Source organism: Paramacrobiotus metropolitanus, unplaced genomic scaffold (genome assembly GCF_019649055.1).
Source record: "Paramacrobiotus metropolitanus isolate TYO unplaced genomic scaffold, Prichtersi_v1.0 Parri_scaffold0000003, whole genome shotgun sequence".
NCBI classification, from domain to species: domain Eukaryota; kingdom Metazoa; phylum Tardigrada; class Eutardigrada; order Parachela; family Macrobiotidae; genus Paramacrobiotus; species Paramacrobiotus metropolitanus.
The window spans coordinates 2,158,944-2,180,759 of NW_026570223.1; the positions used below are offsets into that span (position 1 = coordinate 2,158,944).

Consider the following 21,816-nt stretch of genomic DNA (forward strand, 5'->3'; position numbering starts at 1 on the left):
GGTCTGGCAAAAAACGACTAAGTAATACAAATAAAAATTTGCAATACCATTATTCAATACGTTCGCAACGAAAGTGGTTTGAATGTTGTTCTGTGGCCCAAACAACAGCAAAAATGGTAGCATGACAACCCTATGACCTTCTTTTTGCTGACCGACAATGTGATGACCCACTTGTTGCTGACAACCACAACTTGCTGACCGACAGTTCGCTTTTTACAAACTGGCTGACCGACATCTTGCTGAAACTAATTTGCTGAACGACAGCTTACTTGTCGGTCACCGAAATGTCGGTAATCGACAACTCGCTGACCGACAACTTGTAGAAGACGAAAACTTGCTCACCGACATTTTGCTTACCAGCTCAACGCACTTTATCCATATTTACGCGAAAACTAGAATCTTTGCTGGTTTCAGAAAAAGGAAGCAATACTATGACAGTTATAACTGAAATATAACTTTTTGCCATTTATTACGCCGTATAAAGTTCACGAGTATGTTATTGTCTCAGTCGATATTAAGTATTTATTAATAACTGTCAAAAATGTTTTAATAATTACACCGGTTCCGGTTTCTTAGGTTTCTTAACTTATTTCTTAATTATTCTTAAGTTTCTTAGATTATTCTTAGGTTTCTTAGGTTATTCTTAGGCTTCTTAGGTTTCTTAGGTTATTCTCAGGTTTCTTAGTTTTCTTAGGTTATTCTTAGGTTCCTTAGGCTGCTTAGGTTTCTTTGTTTTATTAGGTTTCTTAGGTTTGTTATGTTACTCAGGTTTCTTAGGTTTCTTAGATTTCTAAGGTTTCGTAGGTTTTTCAGGTTTCTTAGGTTTCATAGTTTTCTTCTGTTTCACAGGTTTTCTATGAAATTCACTCGTACTTGCTCGAGCAGGAAAATGGAAAAATGGACGACTGGAATTGTCAGATTGCTGCCTGAGCCGGCAGCTGCTAATAGCAGGAGAAGTGGTTGTGGTGTCCGAACATTATCACCCAAATTGAGTTCTACAAGGATTTGATGGGTAACAGACTAGATTTGTGGTCATTGAGTTGTCGCTATTTCCATAAAACGTCGGTCAGTAAAATGTCGGTCAGCAGTTTAGTAAGTAAGCAAGTTGTCGGGTAAACATTCTGTCACTCAACAAAATATCTTCAGCAAATCGTCGGTGTCAGCGAACTGTCGGTCAGCAAAAGGTCGTTCAGCGATCTGTTGTTTCAGCAAACTGTCGGGTCAACATTTCGTCGGTCAACAAAAAGTCGTCAGCAAGTTGTCGGTCAGCAAGATGACCGTCAGCGAGTTGTTGGTGTGCCTTTAAGTTTTTATTTTTGCACTGAGTTATAATTTGTCCATGGCTTTGTCTATTCCGCTCAATTTTCGCGGGCTCTGCTCGTTGTAACTTCTAAGTAAGTCACCATGCAAACGTATAGCAGGCTGCTAGCGACCGCGGAGTGGCTGGCATAATCACTCAATTGAACAAGACACAGCTACGGCTTTCCAGTGATGTTCCCGTTGTTTTTATTTACCAAATTACGTTTGATTGCTATCTTCAAGATTAACATCTCCACGGTTAGATTAATTTCTCCAAGGACCAATTTCTGTCACGGGAAAATTTTATTTGGCGTGATCTTTACATCGCTCTGTTTAAATTTTAAGCTGCGTAATATCGGCGTAACTGCAAAAATGTCAGCAGTGTCCTTTGCAACTGGGCAAGTCGTCTGGGCAAAGCTAAAAGGTATGGCTACATAAGTCTCCTAAAGGAGGTTCGCCATGCTTTCCAATTGACAATCCAATGACTACGAAAGATAACGCAGGTTACAACCGCTGGCCGGCGTGCGTGGAGACGCCACCGGAGAACGCTAGAAATCGTGGTGTCTACGTGCAGTTCTTTGAAACTGATAAACCAGGACAATTTGGTTGGGCTCCTAAATCCGGTAAATTGAAAAGCAGTAAAATGATGAAGCGCCGTAGTGTTCACTGTTCACTGATGCAAAAAACAATCTGTGAACTGCTTGATAGGGGTAAAGCCTTTTACGTTGAACAATCAGTCCCAGAAGGAACTGTCCAACGAGCAACTGCAGAAGTGCGTAAAGTTCGCAGCATTAAAGATCAACGGGAATGCTGCCGCTCCTACAGCTGCGGCTCCGATTTCACAACGGGGTACCTTTTTTGTTTAACGATTTTTGCCTGATTCTTCCGCAGTACTTTATATACTTCTATAACACTGCATGTCATGATAGTTATTCATTTATCTGCATCAGTGAAATATGATAACTCTAAGTTTTATGTAGTGGTTGAAACTGTGCAAGCAGAAGAGGATCCGGCCTCTTCAAACGAACAAGAAGCTCGTTTGGGCAACTCCGTACAGACTGGAGATGCAACCGTTATCGCATCGGGAGTCTCCCAAATTCGAGGTAAAATAAATATTTGAAAAAGGCAAAAAAAGGGAGTAATAGGTAATAGGAATAGGAGTAATAGTGTTTGCAAAGTTAGTTTGTTAGGTAGTATTTGCAAAGTATCCCTACATTAGGAGAGAATGCAAGATAAAACACATTTTCATCAAAAATTTTAAGTATTTTGTCAGTCGATAATCTTCTGAGATTTCTCTGAAAAATTTTAATATAAGAATACGCCACAGGACTGATACGAGGGCAACAACGGCCAAAACTTTGATTGATTGTACTCTGGAGTCTGGCTTACAGTACACACTCCCGTCTGCACTAAGGTTTGCACTAAGGTCACCACGTGCGTATACACTACGTTACTCACTTTTTATAACACGTACTACAGCAAGTAAATTTTTTCGGTGAGCGCTACTGTCACTACAGTCCATCATAATTTGACTAATGCCACTACAAAAAAATTATTTGAGCCTTATTGTGAAACCACACAATCCTAATGACATTTCAAGTAATCAGTTGACCATTTGCTTAGTGCTAATGCTACTATATCACATGCCTTACCTTATCCAGATTTCCAGATTCAGATATATTGCCCCGAATGGGATACACCACAGCCACCAAAAACCAGAGAAGACCGACCAAAACCAATATTACATACTGAAAGCCCGTAGTCGAAAACCCGGCCAGATAGTATTCATTTCTTTCAAAACAGCTCCTGCTTCGAAAGCCAAAGAAAAAACTGTTTCGAAATGTTGGCAGCAAATGTAGCGAAATTGCAGTTGTGATTATTATTAGTTATCTTTAACCAAGCGATGTTGCCAAAATCAACGTAAAAAAATTAAAAAAATATAAGTAGTCCAGGACTCTAAGTGGCTTTCATTACATTGAAATAATTAAGCCGACCATCGCAAAGCAACATTGCGCCATTGCGCTTCTAACAAGAGCATTGCGCAAAAAAAGAGCATTGCGCTTCTTCTACAGAAGTACCGGCCAAGCAGACGACGCTAGGATAAAATCATTTTGTATTGGACGATCACCATAAAACATGCTAGGTGAGCAGGTGACCAAGCTTTGTGCTAACCAATGCACAGAGCCCGTTAAGGAACCAGTTTTAAATTAAATCACTTTTGCCGTCGATTATCGCCGTTGCGTGCATGACACACAACCGTCAAACACTACCATTTTCGGGATATATCCACGTAACGTCGAAGTGTTTGTTGTGGGACTGTAGCTCTCCAAATTCTAGATCTTTATTACCACAAAAAATAAAAAAGGTTACACCAACCTAGCATTCCTGTACAGATTCAGCAAAAGCCGTCAGCATAATCTGAAAGCCCATATTCCAGTACCCGGCCAGACGGTTTCAGTTTTTCTAAAAACTTTATCAAACTGATCCTTTAAAACAAACAAATCCTTTCGGCAAACCTGAACCACCGAAATATCTGCCTACTTTATTAAAGTACATCAGTACTTAGCTGAAATATAGAATTTAAGTAGCTATGTTGGTAATTAAAAAATTCAATTAAAAATTAAAGACCTTTCAAACTTTACATAATACACTACCGAATACATCAGTAACATTTCTTAAAAACTACCTTTTTTGAAATTTATCATGCTGGTCGACGGAGAACAATCTTGCGATAGCCATAAAAGCATTGTGCATATCGATAACGGTCAGTTAACGGTAACGTTCGCAATACAGTAAAACTTCAAAAAAAAATTAAGTTAACTGCGACTAAAACATTAAGTTAGCGTGACTTACTTAACCTGGGCCAGCTCTCTTGCCACGTAATCCAAGCAACACAAAAAAATAACGAAGAAGTTCTTATTAGAACATTTCCGTCGGTTAGGACCAGAATTTTAAAGGACAGAATTTACGAAAGAAATTCGTTAAGAATGCTTTGTTACTTGCAAGCCTAATGCTGCTGGTTTGAAATTACCGGATTTCTTTGTTACAGCCTCGTTGGCCGCGGAAGTGAACACTCTGGATTCGTCGCACAGTCCACTCCGCGACGATGAACTTCCGCCATTGTCAGAACAGGTAAAAACTAGAGGCTTAGCAAAATAAAAATCATCAACTTTAAAATATCTTCTTGTCTTGATTTTAAAACCGATTTGGAAGGCAACAGCTGAGGCCAAGTCTTGAGCCAAATAATTGTTCATACCAGTAGCAAAAGAAACACAAAAATACCAACATAGCTCATAAAGATTAGTGGTACATGTACCATCGTTTACTGTATATTTTCGGTACTACGAGTATAAGGTGGCGTTCGGAGACGGCCGGTATGTTTATGTACATGGTGGCGCCGCAAGAACGGTGGCCCGGGACAAAGCATGGTGTGACCGTGGTGTGCGGGGCTTGATGGTGGTGAAAGATATTGGGAGGAGACTTCGGTAGTAAAACATGGTGTGCGTAAGTTTCGGAACTTCAACACATTTGTTTATTTCTGCAAAGTGTAATTTGCTGTACAGTGTACACTCAAATTTTGTGACAGTTCAATTATGTACGATTAAACAGCGCTTGTCACAACTTAGTGGTAACATGTCCACTATATACCGGCCGCTCGGAGCGTACAAAACCAAGTAAACTTTACACCATTTGTATGTGCTTTACTTTCATATTCGATACATTGATTTTAGGATGCAATGTCCGATGCGTCGGGCAGCACGACAGGACGAAGCAAGGAGACCATTCCCTTCGAAGAAGTGGATGGCTGGTAAACAAATTTGGGGCAGCTGCAAAAACCACTACAATAGTACTGTATTGTGTGCCTACTACGGCAACAGCCTTATCCCTAGTCCTTATAAGTTGTTTCCATACGTATAATAAAATTGCTGTTTTCCAGGATTAGCGATAACTTTTTGCCGAGCGCAACAGCACAACTAAAGAGCGATCTGATTTGGCAGTTCTTCGAACGGTATAACGGCTATAAAGTTTTAGCAAACAACCGATCAGTTTCTGAATACATTTTCTAAAAGTGACAACCGTGGCCACATGTGGTAGGTTACATGACTCGCTTTGCGAGTATGGAGCGCAAAATATTAGAAATTGGTAGCCTTAAATAGCGCATTACATTAAGAAGTGCTTCTTGAATAACATGGGGGGTTAAATACGAAAAGGTGTGTCCTGAAACTGAATCGGTTGTAAAGAAAAATGGAAAGCATGGGACTGTAATTACCTACTTTTGTTTCGTTGCATTGTTAAGATATTTAATATTCCAGGTTCTGCGCGAGCAAAAATTATGCCCCAATGCCAAACTTCAAGAAAAGCCTTGGCCGGCGTTTGTCAAATCGGTTCAATGTTCCAGGGGGTTACAACTGCGGGAAGAAGAGTGTTAAAGGGCAAAAGCGGTCTGGTATTCAGTTGTCCGAAGATGGCAGTGCCGCATTCGAACGTTTGACTGGTCTCAATGTGGCTAAAATTATAGTTCGCTATTAATACGCCGTTTAGTTTATATGCATTGTAAGTCATGTCAAGTAACTGCGCAAAAATTGAGCTTCTTCAGGAATGTCTTTGCATGAATAAAACGGCCGACGAGGTGTAAATCAGAGCAACTGGAATGGGAGACAAGATAATGACAGTAAAAGTTCAAAAGTTGTTAAAAAATAGTGCGCGCAAAATCAATAAACAGAAGCTGAACAGAACTTCATGCATAACGCAAACTTAGTTACTGTGGACAAAGTGAATGGCGGCCGAAATGAATGACAGCCAAATTGATCGGTAGCCCCGCAAGGTGTTATCTAGTTTTGCGTTCATTGGCAAAACAGTAACAACGGCAACCGCCCTTGAAAACGTTGCAGCTTTGAATTGGTCAAGCCACTGCGAACGAAAGCGCCTTGTGAAACAGTTTTGAGCAGTTTCGTACTCGCAGACTTGCAAGAACTCGACTCTGATTCTGAATTAAAGATATGCAAGGCAGAGGTCACACTAAATAACATGTACTTACTGTATTATTGTGGATTGTGCAGTGGTGCACACCCGGTGACAAGTTACACCGCATCATACGTTGTCACTTTACTGAACAACGTGTACGAGGCCAGTTTAAGTACTCGTATCAAATCATCCGTAAGGAGCAGTGCAAATCCCTCTCTACTAAAACAGGAGTGTAAACTGTACCATCTCCAGAAACGGTGAACAATGATTGCAATGCAGTTCATAAACTGAAGATCCCGCATCCAAAGCCGCACAGCGCTATGTATAGATATGGTGCAGCATCATTTTGATGTCCACAGATACAAGTTTTGAATAAACTTTTTAGAACAAAATTTAAAGTCCATGGATAAAAGTTTTGAACAAGTGTTTAAATTAAACTGGCCGTGTAAAAATTGTACAATAACGTTATAACGTACGATGCGGTGCATTGCCCATAGGCTACAGCATAGTGGAGAAACGTTTCTTAAAAGCGTAGGCTGAACTGCCTAAGCATAGTTTCCTCTAAAGCGGATAAAAACGGGTTACGAGTCTTACGACCATTATGATTATTATGTATTTTAGCACGCCAATTGCAGCACTATTAGTTGGAATCATTCAGCCGTACACGTCCAGGTTTCCCCAATTCACCATGAACTAAAATGTTTCATTGGCTACAATACGGATGTACAATACAAATGTTTCATTGGCTACAATACAGAGCAAAACCCGAGTAGTAGCGTTAGTACAGCCTAAAATCTACATCATAGTCCAAACCAGAGTAGTCAGTTTCGTACAACGTAGAGTCTAAATTAAAGTACACACCAAAGTAAAAAAGTTAGTACAAGCACTACAAACGCTATTAAACGTCATCCCAAATTTCAACATTATACTTGCTTGGTCTTCTTCTTGTACTTCTTAAATCGACGCGGCTGACGTTTTAGTCTAGAATTTCTCGCCTTTGCTTCTCGAATTCCGGCTGTAGAAACCTGACTCAACAAAGATTTTGTCCGGTGTTTTTGAATTAAGGCAGCGCATTTTACCGCCAGCTGAATGTTCTCTGGGCTTCTATTGTCTGCAGCGTCAACTAAAAAGTCTCGGAGCGTCTGCAAACACTGTGTATATTTTGACCCAGGCTGTTGTGGCCCTTGAGGGACAGCCGAAGTAAACGGCAGCGTGGGCATCGGAACGTCAGACTCCTGGGCGAAATTTTCAAAACGGACCGAATCAACCTACAAAAAAATGTTAATTCACTGAAAGTACCAAATTGAGCAAACAAGTGTGTTTCGTACTGATTGTGGTGAATCTTCAGAAGAAAAAGAAATCTGAAGATGTGCGTTTTCGGATAGGCAAAGCAGATGAACATGATTACAAGCCCGAAATCCTCCCACCGCAGCGGGACAGTCGCAAGAAAAACGGTGTAGACAAACCGCAACATTGCATCCGGCGCAAAAGGTTTCGCAGTTTTTGGTTGCGCAATCAGCGATAATAATGACGTGTTCATTTCCAGAATTCAAGTTCTTACAAACAAAGCGGGATTCTGCCTCCTTTTCGAACGAATACTTGGAAATTACTTTTGCGGCCTCCCGGTGATTTCGTTTGATTTCCTGCTGCCGATACGATGGTTTGGCAGTCACAGTATCAGTAAAACGTTTAATTTCCAACTGCTCGATGTAGTCCAATAAGCCCCCAAACAACTCATCGATTCGCATGCCGGTTTTTGCATTCAGATGTACACGCTTAAGAACTCTAAAATATACAAACAGCACAAACTTCATCACTGGTTCATACTTATAGATTGCAGAACATACTGATACTAGATTTAGTTAATTACAATGAGATCAGTGCTAACAGTAAGCGCCCGGAACTCAGGGCTAGAGCTTGGCATTTGAAATTATTTCCGGCTGACGCTGCGATTACAGAATGTTGTACCGTACAGTCTTCCGTTCGTGCTATCAGAGAATAATCAAGGAGTAAGGTCTATATTACAACAACTCGTAACCTCGGCATCCGAAAAACTAGAGATGACTACAGAAAATTAGGATCCACATTCGATTCAGCTAGGTTAGAAACTGTGTCACATGTTTTTTTATTCAAAAAAGATGACCTCCTAAGTGGGCTCACAGATGCCGGTACCGGTACCGGTCGAACGATAAATCTTAAGGGAAGTGGGCCGGTACATAGTACCAAATTGGTGTACAGGCACGAAAACTTTCACTTTCGCGCACTCCCAAACACATTTTTGTTTCGGTTTGTGACATTCTATAGCCAGAAGATTTGTATACACTGGCGTGAAAACCGTTTGTGCGCGCAACATCCGGTTCGGGAGTTATGGCTATTAGAAAATTCCAAAAAGTTTAAATGCGTTCAGGTGTACCAAAAGTCTCATTATGGACCGATCTCCCTCAAATTTTGCACGTAAATGCACATAACCACGAAGATCGTCTTTACACCGATCCACTGTTCTGGCATGTCTTTCATATTTTAAAATGAATTTCAAAAATTTTAAAATTCATTTTAAAATTTGAAAAAATCATGGAAGTCTGGATCGGTGTAAAAACGATCTTCATGGGCGACATTGGAAAGAATTTCCTTTCAATTCATTCGAGTCGCTAGCGGGTGTACTCAGATATAAAAATCTGTTATATAAAATACTTAGTGTTATTACTTAATTAATAAGGAAACAGCAGCTAATGTTCTACTGTGCAGTACTCGTAGTGACCTGGCTATCACTACAACACGACTTTGCTGATAGATTGGTCAAACCTACGGCACGGATCAGTACATTGATTACCGGCCTTCATGCGGCGTTTTAAATATCCTGTTATCTGATATCGTGTGTTGCAGTTTGCAACTTGCGCTTTTAATTTTTTTGTGGCATTTTAAGTGGTAATGAATATGCAAAACGCCTGACCACGGGCCGCCACAAGGTTTTAGTTTTCTCATTTTTTACGTTGACTAAGTTCTTTTAACTGACATGTTTTACGCCGATGCCGTTTTCGGTGAACTAAGAGGCCGCCTTGAGGCTTGCTGAATAAACGGAAGTCAGAAGACGCATTACTCACATTACTTTATAACTTCTAACTAGTCAAGACCAACTTGCGAACGCGATTTTAATTCTTTTAAAACGTTTAAACTTTGGTAACAGTGCGAGTCTACCCATACCACCATCCAGCAATCAATAATAACTACTAGTATGAGTACAACGTTTAACACTTTCATTTGTACTCAGCTTACAGTATCCTTCAGCACTAACGTCTACACTAAGGTCACTACTTCCTGGAGCAAGTATATGAACTAACTGTGAATTTGCGGGTATACCCGGTACTCGGCCGGTAGTTCTATACTCGTATAATACAGGAGTATTAATAATATTATTATAAACTACGATTACTTACATAAATTTCAAAATCCCACTAAGTGTGTGATTTTGAAGTATGACTACCAAAACTGCCCATACACAGACGGGAGCGGCTCGACCATGCAGTGCTTGTTTAGCGCGCGTTTAGTACGTCTACATCTGAACTATACTGCAACCCTTAAAAAAATACTACTTGTACAGTATGATCTACACTCTACAGTGTAATAAAACGAAATTTACCAGCACTCTCAAAATGGACTAACCTATGAAAGCTTTCAATGAACGCACTGGTCGAAAAGGCAGCGCCGATGCGATACGGCAGTGACCATTCGCTTATTCGTTCCAGATACTGAGATAAATAGGAAAACACCTTCCTGTCAGTGCTGACCAATCTGATAAGTTTGGCGCTTTCGGCTTCCGCTTCAGATATTCCACGTGCATACATAATGTTGCCGAACAGTTTTTTTGCATCAGTAATCGAGCGGGCGTTTCGATCGAGCCACTGATTTACATTCTTTCGGACATGCCAAGTACAAAGTATTTTTTTGGCTTCGCCTCCAATCACTTGTTGGTAAGCGTTAAAAAACGCAGGAGCATCATCAGATAAAAACCACTGCGTATGGAAATCCAAAATTTGTCGTTTCAATATTTTGAAAAAAGCCGAAACTGTCAACTCGTCTTCGTGGTTCGAAATGCAGTGACCAACTGGGAATCCACGTTCCGAAGCATCGATGCCCATGAGCGTTATGAGTTTGAATCCACGCTGACCACAAACACCATGTGTTGCATCTATGCATAGACTCTTGCGGTTGAGTCTTTCAAGCTGTGCCCTTTGAAAAGGCGTCTGAACAACAGCTATAAAATACGACTCGGGTAATTCTGGGAACTGGCCACATTTTTGTGAGATGTTCTTCAGGTATAATAAATTTCTTTCCTGTAATGGAACCGTACTCTCGTACGCCGCTTCAGCTCCCATTGACTGGTATTGACAGGTCTGTAATGGCTCCCAGTCCAACTTTAATTCGTGACGAATGTTGTATACATCTTTCAAAGTGATGTACAAAGCACGCGAGTGAACACCCTCTACAAAGTTAGTATTACATTGCAATTGGGCGCAATCAATGTAAAACACTTTAATATTCTTACAAACCTTTCTGGAGTTTTTCCCATGCCCTTTTCCGCACATCTCGCACTATCAGGCGCGGGTCTGCGCCTAAAGCCAGTCTGCTTCCGATATCGAGTCGTAATTTTTCGGAAATTTTTTGGGTATGAAGGTCAGCGTTAACATCGTGACCATAATGGTGTTCACAGTAGGACGCTACCACTCTTTCACTTGCGATTTTCACCTGAAAAATAGATCTGTTGTTGTTATCATTATATTTATTAGTATAACATCTGTATTTCGTCGAAACGTGATAAGTATATTGCAACAGCGCAAAAACACAGATTTCGTATAGAAACAGGCCATAATTCTTTCCACCTCGAAACCATTCTCTTTGGCTGTGCAGACAATTTTACCATAATCTCCATACCAGGGAACAAAACGGTTCACGTTTACACGTTACATCCGCTGACGAAGCCGTTTTGATGAAGATTATGGTCAAGCAAGATTTTAATTTGTTTACCCAAATTCTCCGCGTTATTAAGTAGCGATGAGAAAGACATTCCCTGGCGAGGTCGGTTTATTTGCATGAATAGCGAAACTCGGTTTACTTGTATGAATAGTGTAACCCGTGAATTTTCCATAACTGCACGGGTCTGGTGCGCACAATATTCTGTACTTCTACAGTCGGCATAAACTAAGTTGTAATCAATAACAGCATAGTGTTTTACACTTCGCTTTACAAGCACCTGTGCACTAATGTTACCACTTGATAAATACCGGCAGCTGTGCACTAATGTTAGCACTTGCTAAATATGGTCTACTCTGCACTATGCTCTACATGACCTTTGTTACTAGTTTCGAAAATTTATTCTGTTACCTGATGTATGATTTACTAACAATGCTCTAAAAGACTAAAACGTACCTTAATAAAAGCGGTACATTTGAGCTTTCGTTCTTTTTTCAAAATCCCGTCTCCGGCACATTTAAAATTCCGAAAACAAGAATACATTCTGAAAGAACTTTCGGTTCCTGTTTTTTTCTCTCCATTGGCGTGATTGAACTGACTAGCGGTGACATCTTCAAAATCAGCTTTCCAAGACAAAAATTCGTCGAACGTTTGAAATGCCTTCTCTTTCACGCTGAATTCAGTCCGATTATGAAAAACAGATAAATGTGAAATCAAAGACTCAAGATAATAAAAGGCAAATTGGCAGTCCGGCTCTTGACATTTTCCCGCTACGACGCAAATATAGTATTTTAGTTTTCACAAGTTTATCTCGCAGTCTTATTTTTAACCCACCAATTGTTGGAACCGCAAATTCTGGATGGTACTTTTTTACGTGACGGTTTAAGTTTGACTTCGTCGAAAAGGATTTATCGCCAACACAGTGAGCACAGCGCAGATCTGTAGACGACATATTTAAGATAAGCCGACAATATTTAACCAAAAAATACCGCTGGCCCAATGGATAACATTGCAAAATGATTTTGAATTTCTAAAGAGTCGAGCATGTCTCACTATTTAAGACTAGGATAACTCTTTCAGAGATTGCAGTAAGAAAATGTAGGAAATTTGATTACTGAATCTCATGGCATCGTTATTTACCCATGCAGTTATCAAGTACCGCATGTGCATTTTTCGTTTTTTTATGATTTTATTGCAGTGTGCTTCGTACGCTCAGAAGCGCTATTACAGTTCCGAATTCCAACTTCCAGTGGATTTCGGGAGAGTTAGAGAGTGGATGGATGCGCAAAACGCTGCCACCGAGCAATACGTAAGTCCATAAAATGAACTGAATTATACGAATATCACACATCCCAACCCCCCAGCAGGATCGGATCAGAGCACAGACTCACGTATAATACGTTTTCTGGTTTCAAAATGTCGAGCTTACTCGAAAATGTCCCTGAAGCCTTACCATGGCTGCCAAACGTGCACTGCTTCCAGCAGTACGCTTTGTAAACGCTTTCGGTTCGCTCCCTGTAACTAACATAGACTTCATAGTACTCATGGACAGAGTTTTTGGCAGAGCGTTAATTTTTGCGCTTATGCGACAGAGCGCAATATGCCCGCTGCACCTTGGCGCATACATATCCTCATCTTTATGATGGACCCGCAGGCCATTTGGCATGGTGAGTGACTTGGGTATAAAGTATTTCCCTGATGTCATCAATTTCCGTTTTTATCCGTTTCTAATGTGGTTGTTAGGCCGTAGCAGCGCTAGCAGAATTATAAACTTTCAAAAAATTTTCCGGTCCATTAGGTGGTAATTCGTTTTATGTTTTCAAATGTTCTTTTTTATTTTAACTTTTATATGATCTTGAGCCCCGTCTCGCAGATTTCAGGCTCTGTGAAACTCGCGAGGAGTCGAAAGCCACATACAGCGGGCCATTTGTGAACGAGTGCTGTGTGAACTGTGTGTTTACCATATTTCGTTTGACCACGTCCAAGTTTAACGCGTTGTTTATTTTCTCTGGGAAAATTATAATTCCTTTGGATTTATTTGTGGGAAACTTCCGAATTTTGACATCTTTTGCATTTGCTAAACTGCATCAGGAATCACCGTTGGCCGTTTGCGCGCACTTTCATTGCATTCTGCGCGACATCATGAGCAGCGCTGCGCTTTCAGCACTTGCTGTGTGAGCCTTTGATTGACACGGAGCATGAAATTCGATCTTTGTAAAAGGATAATCTTTCGTCCTCTGTGAATCGTTCGCGCAATGGTGCCTGGCGCGAAAACGGAAAATTGCAGATTACCGCGGATAATTGGATGACTATTGTTATTAATAGACTGCAAAAACTCACAGGAGACATTGTTTCTTGTATTGCAGCACACAAAAGACCCCGCATATCTTTCTTTGTTGATCATTATCGATTTTTCGCATATACCGACCACCGTGCACGGCCTACATGCTGGAGTGGAAATGACACAACGGATGCATTGCTCCTGCTCCCACCTGCCCGATAATTCATGTGATTCATGTGGATAATTGCGAAGATAAAGACGCCAGTAATCCGACCATTCTGCCTGTTAGGCCGACCATCATGGCACGAACGCGACGAGCCCGTTGCGAGTTGAGTCAATTGTTGCCGACATTTGCCGCATGGTTTCTCATTATTACCATTACATCACTGTATCTGGCCTTTCCGTAAGTGTTCAAGTAGGGAGCTCGGATTTCAAGTGGCTACTTGAGCGAGAGCATTCCTCGGGAGTTTGGGGAATTGATAATCATGGGGATTCGCTTTCCCATCTCCGGAGTGCTTTTCGCTTCCGAGTGCTAGATAACTAGATATGCCTTTTTGTTACGCCATTAAACAGAAAACGATGAAAAAAATTTTCAAGCTATTGTCACCTTTTTTGCATAAAGTGCAGTTGAATTCGAAGTGACGGCGACGATTTATTCGTTATTTTTTTTTCCAGGGCTTATCAGTTGGCGGTACAACACAGTGTTCTGATACCCATTGTCAGCGCGCTACTGCTTCTTATCATCATGTCCAATTTAGCTGTGGCGACATTTATGGATCCAGGATTTCTGCCTAGAGGTAAATATATATGTTTTTAAATTGAAGTTTTTTAATTATACAATTTTCGCGTGGAATTTTGGATAAATTTTTCTTTTTAAAAAGTATAGTTACACCTCGTTTCTACGTATTTTTGTTGTGGCTTAAATCAAAATTGAATATAGACTGTATATATGTACAGTGTACTGTGTAGTTTTGGCATTGCGTGTGGTTTTGGCTTTTTGTAGGACATTTCAGTACGGTACTTACCGACATTGTCAAATGCGGTATATTTGGTTAATTTTGTGTTATATCAAGCATTTTTATTGATTCTCGCATGGAATATGAAACACGCTTCCCTTTTCAAATTCGGGCAATTGATTTTCTGTCATTTTGATTAGTCGTGAAGTTGATGTATGATCCGGCAGGCGATGGAGTAAAGGGTATTTTGCTGTATAATTAGGTGTCGTTAATGATGTTTGGCACGTTGTGGCACTTTCGAAGACTTCTCTTATTAAAAGTAATGAATGTAAACCGCATAATTACTCTGTTGTGACCGTTTCTGTCGGCAAAACTTTTCAGCAATCTCGCTTTTTGAATTTTGTTGAGCAAAATTTTAAAGAGCGTTTTTAGGGTCCAGCTGCGTCGAAATAACGAATTAATGTGGTATGTTTTCTAACGAACTGTGATCGGTAGTAAATTAGTACGAATTGAAATTTGGGCAGGCATCTCCAGAATTTTTTTTAAACCAGTATTGGTTTGCGATAAAGTCGCGTTTAATATGCGACAGTTGGTGTACTTTACCAGCATATTTAAGATTGCCAGTTAGGTCGTGCTATTTTGATCAAATAATCCATTGCTACTGAATGGCCCCAAGAAAATTGAAAATTTATGTTCTACTTTTTGTGAAAGTGATCCGCATGTGGTTATGCTCTTGCGCTGCATGCAGCGGCGCGTGTCTGCAACTGTCATTCTGTCAAGCGCGCACTATCATCACCATCCGATTATTGTCGTTATTTTCTAAAAGATTTAACCATAAGGCGCTTACACGGCTGTCAGTGAAAGACAGACGTTTCTCACGAGGTGATTTCCTCTCTATGCCGCTTGCTGTGCAGGGGATTTTGATAAAAGTGGAGCATCTGGTTGTTGATTTAAAAACTAGTTATTTGATAACGCATTATTATGCCGCCTCCTTTATCTGCCGCCGTCTGATGATACTCGTTTGCACTAACTGTTGATTCTGCCATTGTAGCGGCTCCTGATGAACCTATACCGGAAGAGGCACCAGCCACCTACCGGATGGTTACCATTAACGATGTGCAGTTGAAGCTGAAATACTGTTCGACTTGCAATTTCTACCGACCTCCTCGTGTATCGCACTGCAGTACATGCAACCGCTGTTTGGAAGTTTTTGACCACCACTGTATGTGCGCATGTTTGTTTTGCATTATACAGTAAATAATGCGTAAGGAGGACTCATACTACTAACTACTACTAATAATAATAATACCGATTTGCTCATAAAAAAATTTGATCCAGAGTTGTTAAAGCGACTGTTTTTGAAATTAATGCACAAGATTTTAAAATTATGCTGATTTTTTTGTTGTGGCGTTTTATTTACGGTTTTACTAAAATTGAAATTTTTATTGGCTTGGTTAAGGAAATTTTTAATGAGCCAGCCAAAGAACGGAATTAAAAGTTTTTATAACAATTTGTCATGAAACAGTAGAATTAGCAAGTAGGTCGTTACTTCCATTAATTATCCGTTCTCGGTTGGTAAGACTCAGTGCTGTTTGCCGCAGCCGCGGATGACATGCTAAGAACATGCTGCTCTCGTCCCGATAGCAAATCGTTTGGAAATATCGTTAATCCACAGGAAGATTCATTCCACATGAGTAGTTGCTGTAGCGCCTGGGCTTTGGGACCTGTTTTTACGCGCCAGGCCCCAAAGGCCGTTGGCTGATTACATTATGAATAACTGTGCAACATATATTATCTGAACAGGTCCATGGGTGGCCAATTGTGTTGGCCGGCGGAATTACCGCTTCTTCTTCATCTTCCTTAACACCCTGACCATCCACATGGTGATCTGTATAAGTTTCTGCCTAATGTACATTCTCACTCATTTGGATGCACTGACAACACCCAATGTGCTCGTATCGTAAGTGATTTACATTTTTCCCTCTGTATAGTCCGAGATATATGTATGGCTTTCATTAAGCGGCGCATTTCGATGGCCCATTGAGAAACGATCGATTGAGCCTTGAGAGTAGCTGTTTGCTTTTATGGATGTAGGATTGGCATTGCCGTTGTGGTTGGATTGCTGTTGCTTCCGGTGGGTGGCCTTACCTTCTTCCATATCAGTCTAGTCAGCCGCGGCATGACCACAAATGAACAGGTATGTGCTGTTTTCTAAACTGCCATACTGAACTGTTATGCATTTTCACAGTACAGTAATTAAAGTTTTGGGTTTTGGTGCAGACTGTGCTAACCATAAGTAATAGCGGTTAGTTGTGCAGCCCTGGTCCTAAGTTTTGTTTACAAATCTAGTACTTACATACAACATTCTCTCCCTGGCTTCAATTGATATGGTTTGAAATTGGTATTGTTTTAAATTTTTTCTGCAGTATTTTTTTCAGGTATTGTTTTTTGCTTAACAAATTCTGCATTTATTGCACTTCGCAGTTGGCATTTAATTCCATTTATTATAGCCGACATTAAACAGTTTCACGAGATCAGTAATGCTAATTTATTCAGCCAGGAATGTAGAAAACAACAGAGTGTTTGTTCGTGTACGATGATTTTATGGCCGCACTTAAATTGCTATAACGCAGATCTTGGACAGTCAGCTTCTTGTCTTGGGTAATGAAGTGGTAATCATAGGAAATAATTTTTCTGAATTTCCGTACGGCACCTGCCATTTCCAGAAAGGAAATGGTAATTGTTTGGCATAAAAATATTGACAACCTTTAAAGTTATGTGAACGAAGACGTTTCGGCTGATTGTCAAATTTCCAACCGGTTTTAGTGTTTCAGGAAAATCCGTAACTTTGTCGTAGGTAGAAGAAAGCATCTGATTTTTTTTTAATACTGCTGTTAGGTTAAAACTTATTTTATTTTGTTATTTACGAGTCCACAATCAGTGTTTTTAAGGTTTTAAGGTGCCACAACATCATTGTTAAGTAGCCTGACAAATGACTGACAATAAAATATGGACAATTTTATTACGGTGCTTATTGTTTTGTGGAACAGACCGTAAAGTAACCTATAGTTGTACGTGCTACTCGGTAGGCTGTATTTGGTAGTCTCATGCATTACAATAGTCCATGCTTTATTAAAGTTTTATGATTTTGCAGGTTACAGGAAAATTCCGACACGCGACAAATCCATTTGATGATGGTTGTTGGGCCAATTGTTGTCAAGCATTGTGTGGGCCGTTGTATCCCAAGTGCGACTCATTTTGATCCGTTCTCGTGGACGAATCATTCTTTCTCGGGTTCCAGAGATTTATTTTCTTTTTTGCATAGGTTGCCTGAATCGTTAAATGATTCCCAGTCTCTTCGAGCGTCACTGTTAAATCAGCAGCTAAAAGGCCAGAATCTTGGTTTATTTTCGCCACAATCTTCGCCTAAACATATGGCCAAATTTGTAAAAACACGAACGAAAGATAGCATTGATGAGGTGAATGCACATCCTTAGCATATCCATAAGTTCGGTACCATTACTCGGGATGCCTCCCTTATTCTTTTTTTACGGATTTGCGGTTAGTCAGAGTCTGACTTGAGATAGGATTAATAACGATGGTTTGTCTAAATTAATTATGTAAAAAGCGAGTTGTACAGATAGTGTTGCATGGTACATTATATTGATTTTTTAAAACACAGGTTATCAAAACTTTACTTCGTATTCTAGATTTGCCAGATGTAAATAATCAGTAAATTTTCGTAAATGTAATTGAGTGTCATTACAACAATCTTGAATGATTAAGCTAAGTAGCTACTAGTTAGGATAAATTTTGTGATTTTCTCCGATATAATTGTAAATACCGCAAATTGAAAGATGGTGACACTTACCAGTTAGGCTGTTAGAATTTTTTGCGTGGGTGGAATTGTTAAAGAGGTAATTATCAAGGCCATGTTTCTTTACAGCACAGCAGTTTATCATCCATTGACAGCGGTGAGCCGCCTCCGCGCGTCATCGTCCGCAATGGCCGTCCCAGTCGTCAGTTGGGCCCGGGTCTGCCTATGACGACTACAACAGCGGTAATGGCATCGCCCATCTACTCACACAAGAATCTCCGGACGGTCACTCACGATCTCCCCTTTCCCGTGGACCGGCATATATCCGCCCAGCAGAGCGTACCTCTCCTTTCCCAGATGCCTCTCCATTCCGCTCCGCCGCCCACTATAACGCGGTCCACCATTGCCAGCCCGAAATTCCGTGTTATCCGCCACTCCGGCTCACCGGAATACGATAATGTCGCCAGTGCACGCGGCGATACCGCAGCGGAAAAGGCTAATCGAGACGCGGATGTTGTGGTATCCTTTAAGCACGTCAATGTGAAACGGAATAACAATCCACTGCCGAGTGATATGGCAGCAGCCGATACGCAGCAACATCAACCGGAGGAAGTGCATATTACCATGGAGACGCCGGGATATGAGCTGGCGCCCCGGCGCAAAGTGGAAAATGCACCCTCACACGTGACACCGGCTTCCGGTGCGACTTCTTATGGAAATCAGCTGAAGAAGACTATTGAAATGCGTAGGAATTTTTAGTTATGTGAGTTTGTTTTTTGTTCTTTTTGGATTTTTTATGGGGTTTGAATTGGTCTGTGATGGGAGTGCCAAGCTGCTGGGGACTGTCAGGGATTTTAGCTAGTTGTTATTGCAGCTTTTTAAGGTTTGTATTTTTCCATGTGTCAGGTGGTTGACATTCCGGTCCAAATTGTTTTTTGTAGTCTAATGTAGATGCTGTTTCTTGTTCTTTGCTCGTTTCTATAGAACTGTTTAGATTAGATTGAATGTAGATGATGTGTCATGTTCTGGTCAAGACGACCCGGTTTGGAAATCTGAAGAAATGTGAGGAATTCAACTTGAAAAGTGAACGTGACAAGCAAAGCAAGGGTTGCGAGTAAAATTTTTTCAAGAAATACGAATACAAAAGCGATTATAGGTCGCAAACAGCGCAATTTTAATTTTTTTAACCGCCGAAAAGCGCATTTGGCTTTTTTTTAGCTTCTTTTAGAAATGTACAGTCGATACATTTCCAAATCCCACAAGGCACAAGTATAAACCAAAAAAAATAAAAACAAAAAATCTAATCTTCTAAAAAACCACAAGCGGGGATATGTACATTTTGTATTCAACGCTAAAAATAAAAAATTCCGCAAATACGCCATTAAGAGCGGGTTCCAGAAACAAATTTGGCATAATTCGTCGTCATAAATTCCTCCATGAGATCAGCGGTGCAGTCCGGTAGCTCGCCAACTTCCTTACCTAAATACATTACCAAATTATAAGCTTGGGACGCTACTCTAGGAGTATTATATCATGCACAAAACCTACCAATATTGCCCGCGAAAATCGTAAAAGGCGGTATTATTGTATCAGGAGCGACGAATGTATTGTCAGCTATGGAAATACAATCTCGCAGCACGCATCCTCGGCTCTGTAAAGCAGTTAAAGTAAGGAACTGAAAAAACTATTTGTAAATCGATGTTCTGCAAACAACGAAACATCTGCCGTTAATTTAAACATCGACGTTGTTCCAGCATTGCGCCTGGAACAGCAGTACTGAAATACGAGCCGTACATCAGCCGCAAAAAAAATGCAGCACAATTCTGCAACTGGCGATACCATGGATAGCAACCAAAACATCGGCAACAGGAAAAATCACAACTTTTAACTGGCACACGTACCACAACACAGTTGTGTCCAATATAAACATGACTCCCTATGGAAGCGGCTTGCACTACACTTTTCTCGCCGATATATACAAAATCCCCAATATTCAAACTTGAATACATAAAACTTATGGGAACAGCTGCAGCCGACTGTGGAGTGCTCTGTCTGAAAACAAAACAGAATTTTTTAGTCAAGCCTGAATTTTCAAAACTTTTATACGATCTCACATGCTATGCGCCTACACAAGGATGAAGGACGCAATAGCTCGCACTAAATTTATTTCTTTGAAACACACAATTACAAGGCTCCGTCCATGTTCAGTGTTTTCATACTTCTTCTTTTTCACGTTACTCCATATAATATCTCTCGACAGCAACAAAATAACGACAAACCAATGAGACTATTAACATGCTGCGACATAATTATTTTTTTGCTTGATAACTTACACTCGCGCCAATGGTTTGTATGACGGTTTCAGGATAGCGCCATGCGATAAAACAAAATATCGTCCAATTTTTACGGTGGATAAATCAGCGCGGATAACCGAGTCGTGCTCCAGAATTGACTGCACCAATTAAAAAACGATTAGCACACCAGTAACATGACTGTTTCCTGCAACACGCATTAAATTTTTCCATTTTGTGCTACTTTACAATGTTAGTAGAACGCTAGCGGCTATATACTGACAATGTGAGTAAGTAACAATTAATTATTTAACCATTTACCGTGAAACTTGCAATCTTCGAACGATAAACCCGTACCTTGCCACTTAAAAGAATCTGCTGGCTTCCACATAAGATGGTCTTTTTCGACACCTTGTTCCCGGTGTTCTGCAACGATAATGCTTTAGCCAAAACGATATTTGCTGATTTCTTATCCATTCATATTTACCGACAATAGTAATACTGGTTTGAATAAGAATTAACTGTTTCAGCGCTATGGCACAAAAAATACGTATTTCAAATCTCGAGAATCAAAATTTAAGTCACCGTTACGGTTTACCGTTTCCACATAATCTCGGGGATTATATAAGCGTTCCGGAGGCTCCAACATTCTCCTGCAACTGAGCAAAACGCTCAAAACTGAAGGGAAATATTAGGCAATGTCTATTCCACAAAAAGATCCACAAAAACAATCAGTTCGCCCAGTTCGGGAGATACATAAGCATGGGAGATACATAAGCATGGGGATAAGCATGGGGTATTTTTCGCAGTACTTGCAGTAAGTAGCTGAACAGCAAATTATACTGCGATCGCTGACTGGGAGATGAGGATCGTCACCATCATCAGATTCATGCAGTAATTTCTGATAAGAAGAACCAATAAAACATATTTTCCTTCATATCAATCATATGCGACCTAAAATCGTAGAAGTCAAAACTAATTTATTTCTTACAAATGTAAAAAACGATTAAATAAGTAAAAAGATCCAAAACATTCCGATGAATCCAAAAAGTAAAGCAGTCCTGAGTCGCTGAGGCATCCATAGAATTTTAATTGCTGACAAATACAGGGTTTTGTTTTGAGTTTACGCTCCGCCTACCCTAACAGCGGCTGCATCGACTGCATCCGGATTTAGTTTCTGTGAGAAGCTCAAGCCTTAAACCAGCACTGTTACACAGCGCAGATTTACGTAGTCCGGTA

The 21,816-nt window shown here is 40.4% G+C and overlaps 3 protein-coding genes across 5 annotated transcripts; 2 read left to right on the forward strand and 1 right to left on the reverse strand.

The window, feature by feature from the left end:
- Window positions 1–1,561: 1,561 nt before the first annotated feature.
- On the forward strand, window positions 1,562–5,901 carry LOC129598115 (cytokine-like nuclear factor N-PAC). 2 transcript variants are annotated; one of them, XM_055495870.1, is made up of 8 exons: window positions 1,562–1,723; window positions 1,803–1,922; window positions 2,008–2,148; window positions 2,280–2,402; window positions 4,349–4,431; window positions 5,031–5,107; window positions 5,237–5,308; window positions 5,613–5,901. In XM_055495870.1, exons 1-8 carry the CDS (start codon window positions 1,672–1,674, stop codon window positions 5,827–5,829), a joined length of 885 nt encoding a protein of 294 aa, XP_055351845.1. In that variant the 5' UTR covers window positions 1,562–1,671; the 3' UTR covers window positions 5,830–5,901. The 2 variants fall into 2 exon arrangements, with proteins under 2 accessions (XP_055351845.1, XP_055351853.1); XM_055495878.1 differs by lacking the exon at window positions 1,803–1,922.
- A 7,038-nt stretch (window positions 5,902–12,939) lies between these two features.
- Window positions 12,940–19,387, forward strand: LOC129594916 (palmitoyltransferase ZDHHC5-B-like). 2 transcript variants are annotated; one of them, XM_055491782.1, is made up of 8 exons: window positions 12,940–13,916; window positions 14,189–14,310; window positions 15,521–15,691; window positions 16,273–16,429; window positions 16,564–16,666; window positions 17,624–17,715; window positions 17,795–17,948; window positions 18,416–19,387. In XM_055491782.1, exons 1-8 carry the CDS (start codon window positions 13,813–13,815, stop codon window positions 19,043–19,045), a joined length of 1,533 nt encoding a protein of 510 aa, XP_055347757.1. In that variant the 5' UTR covers window positions 12,940–13,812; the 3' UTR covers window positions 19,046–19,387. The 2 variants fall into 2 exon arrangements, with proteins under 2 accessions (XP_055347757.1, XP_055347765.1); XM_055491790.1 differs by having other exon boundaries at window positions 12,940–13,841.
- A 56-nt stretch (window positions 19,388–19,443) lies between these two features.
- Window positions 19,444–21,645, reverse strand: LOC129594932 (dynactin subunit 5-like). The gene is made up of 6 exons (XM_055491800.1): window positions 21,176–21,645; window positions 20,935–21,003; window positions 20,620–20,738; window positions 20,188–20,338; window positions 19,835–19,937; window positions 19,444–19,765 (listed from the first exon to the last, which is right to left on the reverse strand). Exons 1-6 carry the CDS (start codon window positions 21,224–21,226, stop codon window positions 19,668–19,670), a joined length of 591 nt encoding a protein of 196 aa, XP_055347775.1. The 5' UTR covers window positions 21,227–21,645; the 3' UTR covers window positions 19,444–19,667.
- Between the last annotated feature and the right edge of the window lie 171 nt (window positions 21,646–21,816).

Bases quoted from the DNA above. Each gene is read 5' to 3' on its own strand.
- LOC129598115 (XM_055495870.1), top strand. From the start codon at position 1,672: ATGTCAGCAGTGTCCTTTGCAACTGGGCAAGTCGTCTGGGCAAAGCTA. The intron at 1,724-1,802 runs GTATGGCTACAT...AAGATAACGCAG, and splicing joins CGTCTGGGCAAAGCTAAAAG to GTTACAACCGCTGGCCGGCG. The intron at 2,149-2,279 runs GTACCTTTTTTG...AGTTTTATGTAG, and splicing joins GGCTCCGATTTCACAACGGG to TGGTTGAAACTGTGCAAGCA.
- LOC129594916 (XM_055491782.1), top strand. From the start codon at position 13,813: ATGGCACGAACGCGACGAGCCCGTTGCGAGTTGAGTCAATTGTTGCCG. The intron at 17,716-17,794 runs GTGCGACTCATT...TTTTTTGCATAG, and splicing joins TGTGGGCCGTTGTATCCCAA to GTTGCCTGAATCGTTAAATG. The intron at 17,949-18,415 runs GTGAATGCACAT...GTTTCTTTACAG, and splicing joins CGAAAGATAGCATTGATGAG to CACAGCAGTTTATCATCCAT.
- LOC129594932 (XM_055491800.1), bottom strand. From the start codon at position 21,226: ATGTTGGAGCCTCCGGAACGCTTATATAATCCCCGAGATTATGTGGAA. The intron at 20,739-20,934 runs GTACGGGTTTAT...TAATTGGTGCAG, and splicing joins AGATTCTTTTAAGTGGCAAG to TCAATTCTGGAGCACGACTC. The intron at 19,766-19,834 runs GTAGGTTTTGTG...TAATGTATTTAG, and splicing joins GATTTTCGCGGGCAATATTG to GTAAGGAAGTTGGCGAGCTA.